Here is a 15,459-nt window from a genome sequence, read left to right as displayed (position 1 = left end):
TCGCCTTCCCCGCCCAGCCCGGCGCGGCGCCCCTTCCGCCTCCCGCCGCGGCCCGCGCGCTCGAAAGGGCCCGCACCCCGCTCCGGGGCGGCTCGGGCCGCTTCCCCCGTCTCAGGCGGCCCAGCGCAAAGAGGGCCCGGGCACAAGCGCTTGCGCCGGAGGGACCAGGTCTCCCCCGCCCCGTCGTGCGGCCCGGGGAGCGGGGAGGACGCATCCCCCTGAAGTCGCTGGCGGCCACCTGCGGGTCCTCACCGGGAATCCGTGCCGCTCTCACGGCGCGGGCAAGACGGCGCTCCGTCCCGCGGGGACCGTCCACGCAGCGCAGGGACCGGGCGGCGCGGGCGCCGCGCGCCCTCTGCCCCATCCCCGGCACGAGTGATCCCTGCTGCGTGGCGTCGCGCCCCGTCCGTCCCGCCGTGGCCAGCCGCCGCCCCTTGGGCGAGTGCGGCGTCACGGAGCGCGTGGCGGGCGCGGGGGCGCCCACCGCAGGCCAACAGCACCGCCTGGTGGCGAACGCCGAGACTCACAGCTTCGCCTTCCGGCGCCGCCGGCGCGGGGGACGCACCGCAGGCCGCCCTCGTTTTAGGCGCGAGATCAGAATCCAGAGAAAGGGTCGCTCCCCAAGACGAGCAGCTCCGCCCACGTCTCTTTAAGGTTTCAGCTTTGATGGTTATGGATACGTAGTAGTTGTGCATACTTATGAAACGCGTGTGATCTTTGAACACAAGCATACGCTGCGCCATGATCAAATCCGGGTAAGGGGCGGGGGGGGTCTCTGTCCTCAAGCATGTATTTGAAATCGACAGTAAATGGTAGTTAACTATTGTCACTCTGTTGTGCTGCCAAACACTCGTTCTCATTCCTTCTGTCTAACCTTGGTTCTACTTTTTTTTTTTTGAGTCAGAGTCTCGCTCTGTCACCCAGGCTAGAGTGCAGTGCGCACACTGCTCACGGCCACCGCGGCCTTGGCCTGCTGGCCTCAGATGATCCTTCCACCTCAGCCTTTCAAGTAGCTGGAACTACAGGCGTGAGCCACGACACCCAGCTTTTTTTTATTTATTTATTTATTGTAGAGATGCGGTCTTACCATATTGTCCAGGCTGGTCTTGAACCCCTTGGGCTCAGGCAATCCTCTCACCTCCACCTCCCAAAGTGCTGGGTTTACAGGTGAGAGCCACTGCACCCAGCATTCCTACTCATTAACCAACCCGTCTTTAGCAAACACCCTCTTCACACATGTTTCCCAGTCTCTGATAACCGTCATTCTACTATTCCTCCGAGTTCTTTTTTTTTTTTAGCTCCCATGTATGCTTGAGAACATGAGATATTTGTCTCTCTGTGCCTGAGTTACTTAACATAATGTGTCCTCCAGTTCTATGTTGTTGCAAATGACAAGTTTTTTCTTTTTTATGACTGAATAATATTCTATTATGATTATTATTATCAATTTTTTTAGTCAAGTTCTCACTCTCACCCAGGCTGGAGTGCAGTGACACAAGCATGGCTCACTGCAACCTTGACCTTCTGGGCTCAGGCGGTGCTTCTGCTTCAGCATCCTGAGTAGCTGAAACTATAAGCCTGCATCACCACACTCGACTAATTTTGTTTTTGTTGTTTTTTTTTTAGAGACAAAGTCTCCTTTTGCTGCCCAGACTGGCTTCCAACTCCTGGACTCAAGCAATCCTCCCCCCTTAGCCTCCCAAAAGGCTGGGATTACAGATACCGCACCCAACCTCCATTGTGTATTTATTCCACATTTTAAAAAATTCACTCATTTATTGAGAGACACTTCCTTTAATTTCCTATCACGACTATTGTGAATAAGCCTGCAGAAAACATGGGAGTGCGGGTATCTCTTCCACATTTTAATAGTCTTGTATGCGCAGACACCGAGCCAGTCTTCAGAGTTAATCATGAACAGAACACAGCAAGAGATGAGATGAGAATGATCTGAATAGAATCTGATAGAGACCAGAAGAAAGAAGTCAAAACACCTGGAATACTCAGCAGTTTGTAATCAAGTCAACAAATCTTTAGCAATTTTGCCCCCCATTTTGGTCACTTGTGCAAAATAACTTCCTCTGACAATTCTAAAGAGCCGATTGGGTCAGAATAAGTTTCTTTTTTAATATATATTTCAATAGATTTAGGGGTACAAGTGATTTTTTATTACATGGATGAATAGCATAGTGGTATTTTAAAAATGAAACACAGAAGTCTGGGCTTTAAGTGTACCCATCACCCAAATAGTGTGCATTGGACCCGTTAGGTAACATTTCATTCCTCCTTCTCCCTTCCCACTTCTGAGTCTCCAATGTCCATTATAATATTCTGGATGCATTTGCAGACCCATGGCTCAGCTCCCATTCATAAGTGAGAACATGAGGCTTTCTGTTTCTGAGCTGCTTCACTCAGGATAATGGCCTCTAGTTCCACAGGATTATTCTTGATATAGTTTTAATTGTCTAAAACAGTTGTTCTTAGCTCTTCTGAAGTCACAAATCTTCTGAGAGTCTGGTGAAATCTGTGCTCTCACTCCCCCAGAAAATGCACCTAAGTTATATGTAGCAAGATGCTGCATATAATTTCAAAGATTTCCCAATTCTATGGTGCTCCTCCAAGTGTTTAGCTAAGAGTCCCTGTTCTAAGAATCTATTTCCCCTGGTCACTTGACGATCTATTCTTTAGGACAAAATGGTAACACTTTCCACTTTAAAGGACTATAGCATTGACTTAAAGATAAGTGCAATTCATTAATGAAATAAGAGAAATTCTCAAGCACCTGCAATATACTCAAAGCTACTCTACAAGTTGGCAAGGGATACAGAAATGTAACCTGCACCCCCTCGCATAGAGGGTCTGGATAAGACAGATGTTTAGGGCCAGGCTGTGAGCTCACATTCTGGTTTCATCACCAGGATGGTCACCTGACCTCTCTGAGACTCGGTTTTCTTACCTGCCTAATGGGAGTGATGATTGTACGTCCCTCACAAGGCTCTTCTGGAGATTAATGTAAATTGCAGTGTCTGGCAGAGACTAAGAGCTTAATCAACATTACAAGTAGAGTAAATTATTTAAGCCATCCAATGGCAATTTACCCATCACCCACTATTTGGCAAGTGACTAATACTAAGTGTTGGGAAACAGGTTTGGCCAGGTACCTGGTTGTAGAGCTGGACCCGAGCTTCCAAAGTTTGGTCCAAGGACAGGCAGCAAAGGTATCACCTCAGAGCTTACCTGCAGGGTCTCAGGCCCCTCCCCAGACCTACTGAAACAGAATTTCTATTTTAACAAGATCCCCAGGCAATTTTCAGACACTTTAAAGTTTGAGAAGTCCTGCTGTAGATTTTGAAGAAAGAGAGACTAACTCTGAAAATGTTGCCTTGCTTCCTGGTCTAGATGGATTCAGAACCAGCTTGAAGCAAATTCTCTTTGTTTTACAGATGGCCAGTTTTTAAAATTCATAATATTATTGAATGATGAATTAACGGATAAATGAATGCATAAAATAATGGTCATAATGATTAAGTGGAATAACAAATTAAAACATCTTCAAAAAGTGCTTATCACAGAGTACACACTCCAGAAAGTTAATGTCTTCCCTTTACTTTAGTTCAATAAGCATTCTTTGTGCCCCAAATATATGTAGACAGTGTATGAAGATGATAGATCTCCCAGGTTGACGATGGGAATTTGGGACATCAATTGGCATGAACAAGCTAAAATAGTTATGAGGAAAAAGGAGGTAACTTATGTTAATTAATTCAATAGCTGTCCTTAGCCTTGATCTTTTAAATCAGATAAAATGAAACATTATTATTTATGAGAAAGCTCAAAGATGGCTTTTGAGTTTCTCTCTGTTCAGATTTACATTTCACTCTTTTTTTTTTTTTTTTTTTTGAGTCGGAGTCACACTCCATCACCCAGGCTGGAGTGCAGTGGCATGCTCACGGCCACCCCAGCGTCGACCTACTGGGCTCCGGCAATCCTTCTACCTCTGCCTTCCAAAATATCCAGAACTATAGGCATATGTTACTATGCTTGGCTAATTTTTTTTTATGTATTGTAAAGACGAGGGCTCACCAAGTTCCCCGGGCTGGTCTCGAACCCATGGGCTCAGGCAATCCACTCACTTCAACCTCCCAAAGTGCTAGGATTACAGGCTGCACTCTTTTTAAAATAGTTCTGAAGGTGAGACACTCTGCTTTCTGAGTAAAATTTTATTTTGTATCTTGAAGATGCTCACTTTTGTGGCCCTCTTTGTAATGTGCATGTATCCCTGGAGGAAGAATGTAACAGGACTGGTTTGTGACATTGCAAGAGGTGTCCCCCCAAGTATCCCTCCTCTGTAGACAAGGCAGGGGAGAGAAGCACATTCATCAAGAGGGACCAGAAATTTCCAGATCTTCCTTTTGGAGAGCTGATATTATTGGAAACTCTCTGGTAAACTGAGGTGGTCACAGAGGGTTTCCTGGCAGGAAAGAGAACCACAGGGGAACACATCGTAGAGGAAGAGCTGAGGCAACTCGTCTCAATCCCAAGACTGAGGGGAGGCTCTGGGCTGAGAAAGTTGGTGTTGGGGTGGTGTCTGAAGGGGCCAGAGGTCTACCCTCCGACTGGACAGGGTCTTTAAGAACAATGAGAGAGAGTGGCCAAAGGCAGGTTAGAGAGAGTTCTAACTCAGTGCTCTATCTTGAGACGTCCTCTGTACCCACAGAGACATGGGTCCACAAAGAGATTCTTGCAAAAGTGTTCAGGGATATGTCAGACTGTGGGACCCACTGGCAGAAGCAGTTCAGCCAAATGCCACGATGCCACCATGGGCTAATCAATCTCCGGTTCCCTTTCTACCTGGCATTTATGAACAGGACACATTCCATGGGAATAAATGAGCTTCTGGAATTGAACAAAACCAGTCTCTACCCTGCAGAGCTCAAAGTCTAGCAGAAAAGAGGTGGGCATGCAAATACAGAAATGAATCATTGTAGCAGGGGTCATTATCTTCTCCCACCAACGACCCTGTGGCCTGGATAAGGTTAAAACATTTGAGGAAGGTCACAGAGAGGGTAGGTGGCAAAGCCAAGAGTCACATCCAAATCGAATCTCAAACTCTGCTCTTCTACAAACTATCCACCCACCACACAGAGTCTTTCTAGGGAGGTGGAAAACCACACAAACAACTTCTTTTTAAGTACAAATTCATTTCTAAACAGAAAGACCATTGACATTCTTCAGGAATACACAAGAGAAGTCTAGTTTGATGAACAGATGTCTGGGAAATAGTCCACTCTCTGAACCACCTTGGAGAATTTGGGCAGCCAGGGAAGGTAGAGCTGCCAGGACACAGAAGGGGTTATAGGCTCAGGACAGCCTGCTCTAGCTGAAGCTTGAGGATGAAGTGACCATGAGGCTATAAAGGTAAGTGAAGACCAGGACCAAGGACAGTGGTTCACACCTGTAATACCAGCTCTTTGGGAGGTCAAAGCAGGAGGATTGCTTGAGCTCAAAAGTTTGAGACCATCCTGGGCAACATAGCGAGACCTCATCTCTCCCAAAAATAAAAAATAAATTAGCCGAGCATGGTGGCATACACTTGTAGTCCAAGTTACTTGGAAGGCTAAGGTGGAAGAATTTCCCAAGCTCAGGAGGTCGAGGCTGTGGTAAGCTGTGATCATGCCACTGCACTCCAGCTTGAGTGATGGAGTGACACCCTGACTCAAAAAAAATATATAAGTAAGTTAAAGACAGATCTCTGGGGGGCTTGAGGACTGCCCTAAGAATTTGAACTTAGTTGGGTGATAGTAGGAAGCAACTGGGGCTTTGGAAGGGAGCCATACTTTGACCTTTGTTTAAGAAGAATTTCCCTGGGACCACAGGAAAGATGGTTTGAGGCATGAGTGAGATTGGAGACAGGAGACTAGTAAGATCTGTCACAGAAACAAAGAAGCATCACGTGTTCCCACTCATAAGAGGACCTTGAACAATAATTGTAATACTGTAAGAAAAGGATTGGTAGTCGTGAGAAACTGCCAGGGGAAGGGGGAGCACACCTCATCATTAAGGAAGGGTACCTGCATAATGAACATTTGTATACCTAGCCCTGACTTGTACCCTACATATTTAAAATAAATAGTTTTTTTTAATGTGGAAATTCCTTGTCCCTTCTCCCATATCTGGCCCCAATCATCTTTTCACCCATCTCCTTCCTAATAGCCTTAGCAATAAACTGGTTATTATAAGTAAAGTATTCTGAAGTCCTATGAGCCACTCTAGCAGATTAGTCAAACCTGAGGCAGGGGTCATGGGAATCCCAATGTATAGCTGGTCAATCCAAAGTACAGATAAAACTATATGGGCCTTTTTGACCGGCATGTGGGGAGGGGGCAGTTTTGTAGGGCTGGGTCCTCAACCTGTGGGATCAAACACTATCTCTAGGTAGATATTGTGAGAATTAAATTAGAGGATATCCAACTGGGGACATGCTTGCTTGAATTGTACTCCACATCTTTAAAATAAAAAATTTTTTTAAAGAAATATGAAAAGAAGAAAAAAAAGAAATATGAGAAGAAGAGAGAGAGAGAGAAAAAAAAGAAGATAGTCCCGAAACCTGACCTAGACAATGGAGAAGGGGAGAAATCCTTGGAATTGGAGAGGGGAGGGGCAAAGGGAGGACAGTGGATGACCATGATTCTAAGATTTAAACCTTGTTAGGTTTGACACCAGTTGAAGAAAAGGAGCAGTTGGAAAAGAGGACTGGCAGCCTCTGGAGCTATCTGCCTGGTGACTTGCCTTCTCCTAGTGACCCAGCAAGAAAATGCTCTAAAACCTAAACAGTGCCCAGGAAGTTCTGAGAGCAGGCAAGGCCCCATTAGATATGTTCCGTCAGCCTGAGACACAAGGGACCTTTTGCCAAGGTGCAGGAGATCAGAGAAAAATGTTTATGGAAACCCTAGGAAATGAATATACCCAGTATGTGGAGAGAGAACACCCGCAGAACAAAGTCAAGAAAAGACATGGAAAAAAAGACAGAGCTCTGAGGGATTCTTCTGAACCCTTGGTTCTAGCCATGTCTGAAGCCAGACCGTAGCTGGACTCTACAGATACAGAAATGTTTGGTTCCCTTGCTGCCCTAGCAATTCTCAGTAAGCTCTCTGCCATGGCAAGTCAAAGAGACCCAGTTATTCCTTCCTTTGCACCTACCAGTGATGCTATGGGGAGTTGAACTTACCACCAATTTGCCAAGAAGAGAAGCAATTTACCAAGCATCATGGCCAACCACACAAAGTTCCCACAGTGACGATACTGAGGTCTTTTGAAATTATGATCAGAGTCGACTTCTGTATATACTTCATTCATTCAGTGTATTAAACAAACTTAACCATCTCTACAAAGGGTAGATACTCATTTTCCTTAGCTCTTATGATGAAGGCTTGATTAAAATTAAAATTATACCAGCAGATGCCACCAATATTGTTCTTTAGTAGGAATCTTAATGAGAAGCTGTTAGCCCAAATCCTTTTGAGAATTTGAAGTGCTGGATTAACCTTTATCCTTAAAAAAAAAAGAAAAAGAAAAAAAAGAAAGTGTGCAAATATTTACATAGCAATTATCAGATTTAAGTTAAATGTATACTTTTTCTGTGACTGAGTCATCAGATTACATTCCCATCTGTGACTATTTATCAAGGAAACTATTTCCAATAATATTATTTTAATGATTCCACGAGTCATTGACCTGTAACCTTGGGACTATAAATATTTGTTTTAAGAAACCTCATGTGCCAGAATGTTTAACTGTAGGGAAGCACATTCATTGACTTAAAGCTGTCGTCCGTGTTTGCCATAAATGGGCAATTTTCCTGATCAGCTTTGTGATAATTAACCAACTGCCTATGACCTCACTCTCTAGATCTAAATATCTCAGTAGAATAAAGATGAGGCAGATTTTACCAGAATTAGGAAAATATCTATAGGAAGCTCTTCTTCTCAGTTATTTTCATATATATATATATTTCATATATATATATATATATATATATAAAATAAATGACTTAAAACAACTTTCAAGCATAACGGAATTTGCAGGCAACACTCACCAGTGAATGCTAAAACTAGTGGTGAAAGTTGAAGAATAACAGAATACTGACATGCGTTTCAAATAACCTCCCCAGAATAGTCATTTTGGAGTGGACAAACTTGGCAGAAATCGCTTCAGCCTGGCAGAAATCGCCTTAACCAAGTGATCAAAGTTAACATCCCCAATTACAGAAAAATTGACATCACGTGCATAAAGCACAGTGAAGAATAAAACATCACTTCTGTGGTCTTTTCTGTCAAAAAGAAACCTAAATCTAACCACGAGGAAGCACCAGACAAATTGGGAAAAATCTACAAAATAATTGGCTTTCACTTTTCAAAAATATAAATGTCACAGAAGACTCAGGAACTGTCCCAGATGAAAGGAGGTTAGAGAGATGTGACAATGGAATGCAACACATGATCTGGGATCGTATTTTGCTTTTCAGCACATTATTGAGACAGTGGGGAGAAGGGCTCAATGTTGGTGTTGTATCCGTGTTAATTTCCTGATTTTAATGTTATGTAGAAGAATGACCTTGATTTTAGGAAATACAAACTGAAGCATTGAGAGACAAATGGGAATCATATTCACAGCTTACTCGAAATGGATCAGACAAAAACATGTAATGGGAGAAGAGGGAGCAAAAGACCTTCCTACATGCAAACATCCACTCAGGGTTTGATTCCTAGATAACCCATACCTGTTGATATAAGAAAGCAGACTCTAAAAAAGAATTTTGAATTCGTATCACTGGCAGCTAGCAAACAGGACCCATCACTGACAGCACATGGAGCACTGACAGTCTCTTGCAAAGTAGCAAGAGTGCAATTGTGAAAACGTTTACTGGAGGTGAACTGAGATTGTAGAGAGCTGCACTGTCCAGTTCGGTAGACCCTGGTCACATGTGGCTATTAAGCACTCAAAATGTGGCAGATGGCAGGAGAAGAGATCAAAAGGCACAAAGAAATGGGCATGCTAGAGTGCCTATACTATTGCAGGCTAGAACCCTACCAGAGGACTATGCACCATGGGGTTGTCTGAAGGACTCTCCTTAGAGAGACACCAACATTATTCAAAAACTCAATGGTGGCTCTTCAATGTAGGCCTGAGAGGAAAGCTGAGAGTGAGAAATGCTGTTACTTATCTGGGCTCCCTTGTAAAAATTAGAAATGATAGGATCTTGACATGATAGGGGCCAGGTGGTGGCACTTTTTCATCGGAAGCAAGGTGGGTGCAATTATCATGATGAATGGTCAGATCAGATGACAGCCAACATGGCCACAAAGAATATTTGTTACGGAAGAGGCACTAAACAAGTAGACAGAATGACTCAGCCGGTTGACATCACCCAGGCTACATTACCAGCCATTCATTAGTGGAATAAAGAAAACATAAATGAAACTGCCATGGAGACAGGAATTGTGGCTATGAAAGAGGTCAACTGTATCTAATAGACTCACCAATCTGATAAAGTGACTGCGACAGAGGACAACATTGAACCCCTGATATGTCATCATCCCCCATCCTGGGAACCAGCCAGCCACTTGGGGGCAAGTTGACTATATTAGACCCCTTCCACCTAGAAGGGACACCTGTTCATCTCAAGTAGAGTCAATATATATTCCAAGTATGTGTTTGCCTTTCCTGCCTGCAGAGCTTCCATCAATACTACCACATGAGGGCTTATAAAGTATTTGATCTACAAGCATGGGTCTTGCATAATATCCACAGTGGACTTAATTTACCACAAAGCAGGTATATCAGTAGGCCCTAACCTGAAGATCTGCCAACTCTGTGTATACTACATCACCCTGAAGCTTCTGGACTGGCTGAGCAATGGAATGGCATCTTTTAAGGAGCAGCTGAGACACCAACTGGAAAGAATATCCTATGAGGATGAGGCACCATCTCCCAGAATGCATTATGCACTCTAAACCAAAAGTCTTACATGGTTGGGTTTCCAATCCATGGGTCCAGAAACCAAGAGATGGAAAGACAAGCAACTCACTTAGCATCACTCCTAGTAACCCACTGGGGTAGCCTGCTTCCTATTCCCAAAGTTCTAGGATCTGTGGGTAGTAGTTCTTGACTTTTGGAGAGAATGATTCCACCACACAGTAAAAGTCATATTAAATTTTATGAATTGCCTTCCACTCTGACACTTCAGAATCCTCATCTCAAGAAACCAACAAGCGAAGACCAACACTTTAGAATCCTCAAGAGACCAACAGATCACTATGCTGGCAGGGGTAGCATTGGCCTATGATCATTAGCATGGGTAGAGCTACTGTTATAAGTGAGAACAGATGGAAATAAACTTAGCCAGATGATTCACCTGGAGTTTTCTTACTACTCCCTAAACCCTACTTTGATGGTAAATGGGCAAGTTTATCAGCTACAGCCTGAGAAGGGTTTGGTGACATGGTGACCAGAAATTCAGACTTCTCACTGGTAAGGGTCTGAGTAATATTACCAGCAAGCCATTTAGGCCCTCAGAGATGCTAGCCAAGAGAAAGGGAAATCTACATGTATAGTAGAGAAGGGTGGTGATAAATATCAGTTGCAGCCAGGTTTCGCATCAGGGGCTCCAGTTCATATCACCAACTTCCTTCAAATAAGTTTCTCCCAGGAAAGAAGCCCACTAGAATCCTAAAGGAGTCTTTCCTGGGAGGAAAGAGCCCCTCCCCAATTCAAGACATTATCGCTGCTAGCAAAAGCGCACAGGTATATCCGGACAGCTCCTTGCCTCAACTGTACCGTGTAACTCTCTCTTTCGGTATTGGAATCTCATTATTAATACATTGGATGACATATCGGAGGGCTTCCTCAGCCATTCTGAAGCAGGAGCAAACCCAGAAGATGCATGTTAACACCCATGTGTCAGCCTTTCCTGGGCGGGAGACAATAACCAGTGAATGTGAATGCACATTCCCATTTTCATTTCTCAGACAGAAAATTCCCACATTCATTCTAAGGATACCCAGTAAAATCAAACTCGAGTTGCCTACAGCACTCACCAGCTCAATTCATCACTTGTTTGGGCTTTCTCTCATGTTTTTCTATTTCTAATTCCCCATTCTGGCTCCTTTAGATCACTTTTCTAAATAAACAAACAAACAAACAAAAAGCCTGTACACAAGCCCTTGTCTCAGGCTCTGCATTTGGGAGGAATGCAAATTAAGGTTAAAGGAAATTTTCAGATGCTAGCCTGGGCAATACAGTGAGACCCCGCCTCTATTTTTAAAAATACAAAAATTAACTGGACATGGTGGCATATGCCCATAGTCTCAGCTGCTTGGGAGGCTGAGGTGGGGAGATCACTTGAGCCCAGAAGTTTGAAGCTGCAGTGAGCTATGACTGGAATGCAGCCTGGGTGTCAGAGCAAGAGACTCCATCTAAAGACAATTAAAATAAATTTTTAAAATTTCAAATGATGTGGACACATGCTCCTCCTAAGTCTGTGTAATACCTTTCATTTGGTCAACAAGTTCTCTGGAATAAATGTTATAATTCATAGGCTTGATTCTTGCTGTGAATTTATAGGCATGGTTGTAGGCTGACTGTTTCTCCCATGCAATCAGTCTGCAGAAGACCATGACAGACAGGTCCGATGAGAAGACACAGACTGAAGGAAAAGCAAGTTAATTCTGCCTTCCACGCAGGAAGGCCAGTAAGCACCAGACTTTCCCTACATGACTTGCCTCTGCTCATGAAAAACCATCTTCATGATGAAAACAGCAGCATCCACCCAAGTGGTCCCTCTCACGTTCCCTGACGTTACCAGTGTAATGCTGTGCACTGTGCAAACTTTTAAAGGAAGAAGTGAAAAAAAAGTCATTTTATCATGCCAAAATATTAAACATGAATTTTACCAAATCTCTAGATCTAATTACTACTTTGTAAGAAATATGGGCCGGGCACAGTGGCTCAAGTCTCTAATCCCAGCACTTTGGGAGGCCGAGGCAAGAGGATTGCCTGAGCCCAGGGGTTCGAGACTAGCCTGGGCAACTTGGCGAGACATCATCTCTACAATATATCAAAAATTATCTGGGCGTGGTAGCATGCGCCTGTAGTTCCAGTTACTTGGAAGGCTGAGGCGGAAGGATAGCCTGAGCACAGCAGGTCAACGCTGGGGTGGCCGTGAGCATGCCCCTGCACTCTAGCCTGGGCGACAGAGTAAGACTCTGACTCCAAAAAAAAAAAAGAAAGAAAGAAATATGAAAATAGAGGAATATATTAGAATACAATCTATTGAAACTAGAATATGGAAATATCTAAAAGAAAGATGACCTAGTTTCTTTAATAAGAAACTGACAAGAATAAAAGAGCATGAGAGAGCAAAAGTGAGTGAGAGACAGAAAACGATCAGAGATTAAATGAAGATGAAGAAACACATCAAATAAATGCAATGTATTCACTTATTCAAACAAAAGCAATTGTAAAAAGACTTTTTTAGTAAATCAGAAAAAATTGAAAGCTCTATATTTGAGGATATTAAGGAATCATTCTTAATTTTTAGGATTGATGATAGTATTGTGGTTACTTTTTTTTCTCTAAGATTTGCCTTTTATAGATATTGAAGTGTTTACAGATGAAAGAATTTGGTGTCTGGGATTTGTTGAAAAATCCTACCACCATGGAGTTAAAGAAAAAAAGGGTGGTGGGGTACCCATGAAATGAGATCGACAAACTAGGGATAATCGTCGGAATGGATGGATACGTGAGAGTTTATTATTCTTTTATGTCTGTTCTCATACAGATTTAGAGAATGCCCATATAAAAAAAAGAAAGAAGAGAGGAAGAAAGGAATGAAGGAAGGACAGAGGGGAGAGAAGGAAAAAGGGAGGGAGAGGGAGGCAAGTTGTCATTTTAAAACTATAAAAGGTTTTGTTGTTGCTTCTCTGAAGATGGCATCTTGATATCACCTTTGGTTGCAGACTGCGACCAAATGAGAATAACAATATAAACACTGATGGTGATGATAACGTTGATAACGTTAATAGGCAAACATTCTATTCGTGAATGGACTGGGAATGAGGAACCAAACTGCTTCACCAAATGATGCCAGCCACTGTGTACATTGCGATCTCTGGTGGGTGGGTCTCAAGTTGGAGCTGGATCCCAGCATCTCTGAAACAGTTGTTTAAGTGGGTCATATGTGCGCCTTGTTCAATAAGTCCCCACAGAAGACGGGTGGATAGAAAAGGTGATAGCAGGAAACTGATTAGAGAGAGAAGGAGGTTCCCTAAGCACATTCCTTGTCTCTCTGTTCAGGTGGAGGAATTTCCTGGTTGGTAACTTAGAAGGAAATAACTGAATCTCCACAATTTATTCATTCCTTTTTTCTTCTTGGGGTAAAGCAGCCCCAGGCAATAGGGTCAAGAACTTGAACAAAATTTGAGGACACAGACGTCACTAAAAAAATTTTAAGAAAAGAAATGGGGGTTGCGTATCTTTTATTTCTCTCTTATCTTCAGTCTTCTGCATCTTCTGTTCTTTCTGCCTAGAAGGCTCACCCCCTCACTCTCCACTTCTCTTGATTAACTTCCACTCATTGTTAAAAACCCAGCTTCCATGATACTTCCCCCAGGAAGTCTTCTTTGACTGTTTCAGTATTTATAACCTACATTGTTTTCTCAGCCCATGTTCATTCTCAGTTCATGTCTTCTCACTAGATTGCAAATCCATGAGTACAGGGACACTATCTACCCTGGTCATCCTTGAATCCCAGTCTCCACCTGACATATAATAGTACTGAGTTAATAATTTTAATATGAACTATTGAATTGGATCTTTAATGTCCCAACAATACAGTTAAGGAAGGAGCTGAGGTCAATGGTCCTCTGCAAAGAAGGACGGACAGGCTATAAGAATAGGAGAGGATCAAACATGGCAACTGCATGGGCAGGTGCTCAGTAAATGTCTACTAAATTGGAGTCGGAGTCTCTTTCTTCCCCCTTCTTCTCTAAACACTATTACCTAAGCATAAGCCACAAATTTCTTCCCCAAAGAAGATGACCTTGACCTGGTGACCACTATACCTATGAGAATCTTCTGGTCCTAGAAAGATAAATGATGATAAGACACATTCATGCTGTCAAGGGATAGAGTCTGGTGCACAGAGATGCACTGTGGTGGGTGGGATAACTCTAGTTTTTGTCTCCCCGGCACACATTCTCAACCCTGTTATTCTGATCCATTCATTCATCCACTAAATACTTACTGAGTGGGTACTGTGTATCTGGCACCATTCTAAATTCTGGAGATAGAGCAAGAAAAAAAATTAAAAAATAAAAATCCCTGCCCCAGGTAGCTCATAGTATAATAGGAGAGAGAGGGGCACTGCACGCACACACACAAATTACAGATAAGTGAATTATTTAATAGTCAGGGGCACTGTAAGTGTTGTAGAGAAAATATAAACAAATTAAGAGAGGATAGGACACCAGAAGGGCTGCAGTTTTACAAGGGGTGCTCAGAGCAATCCTCACTGAATATGGGATAGGAAGGATTGAGAGAGGAGTGTTCCTGGCAAATAAAACTACTGGTGCAAATTCCATGCACAGGGAGCATGCATGGCAGGTTTGAGAAATAGCAAGGAGGCCCATTCAAAGACAACAGGAGTGGGAAAGGGAAGAAGACTTGAGAGGGTAGAACAAACGGGCTGAGGAATTGGATCTAGTCATAACATGAGGATGCTGGTTCCTGCTCCAGGTGGAATGCGGGAACCTTTGGAGTGTTTAGAGCACAGCAGTGACATGGTCTTAGATTTACAGGACATTTGTACAGACTTAGAAATTCACAGAAACTGACCCCTGGACAAAGAACAGACAAGAATGGGCAAAGGCCAAGGCGGGAGTTGACTGCAAGCTGTGGTGAGCATCTAACGGGAGATTGTGGCAGACAGGTGGGTGGCAGCTGTGGAAGCAGAGTCGGGTGGACATCCTGTCACAATCAGTGTGGAGTGTGAAAACAAAGAGATAGCAAGTTGACTCCACAGGTGGCCCCCAAACAGCCAGAGGGATGATGGTGCCAGTAACTGACATGGGGGAGCCCAAGGGTGAGGGGAGTTGGTGAGGATCAGGAGTGCACAATGGCCTTGTTGGGTCCACCTTCCTGGTTCTTGGGAGGATTCTTCCTCTTCTCCACGGAGTGCCGGTGGACTCCTCTGTCATGGTAAGGAACAGCACAGACTGGCGAGTCGGGCTGCCAAAGCCTCTGTTATCGGTTTAGAAATGGGATCTAGCCCTGGCAGTGCCAGACATATTCTGCCAAGGGATCGATATGCAGGTAGCCAAGTTATCCTCCTACCAGGTGACTAAGCTGGGAAACAGAGAGCCTGGAGCTGTCAAAAACTGCCCAGCCTGACCCATGGAAAGA

At 43.7% G+C, this 15,459-nt stretch overlaps 1 protein-coding gene across 1 annotated transcript in view; it reads right to left on the bottom strand.

Annotated features, from left to right (window-relative positions):
• Positions 1–695, bottom strand: part of LOC103272034 — a 4,454-nt gene extending 3,759 nt beyond the window's left edge. The window contains exon 1 of the mRNA XM_008069523.2: positions 253–695. Within this exon, the coding sequence (XP_008067714.1) occupies positions 253–695 (443 nt within the window). The remainder of the gene's footprint in view (positions 1–252) is intronic.
• Positions 696–15,459: the final 14,764 nt, after the last annotated feature.

This window comes from Carlito syrichta, unplaced genomic scaffold, assembly GCF_000164805.1.
Source record: "Carlito syrichta isolate Samal-C Ts95f unplaced genomic scaffold, Tarsius_syrichta-2.0.1 Scaffold312078, whole genome shotgun sequence".
Taxonomy (NCBI): Eukaryota; Metazoa; Chordata; class Mammalia; order Primates; family Tarsiidae; genus Carlito; species Carlito syrichta.
The sequence above is the reverse complement of the archived record's forward strand: the minus strand, read 5'-3'. Positions and strand labels throughout refer to the sequence as shown.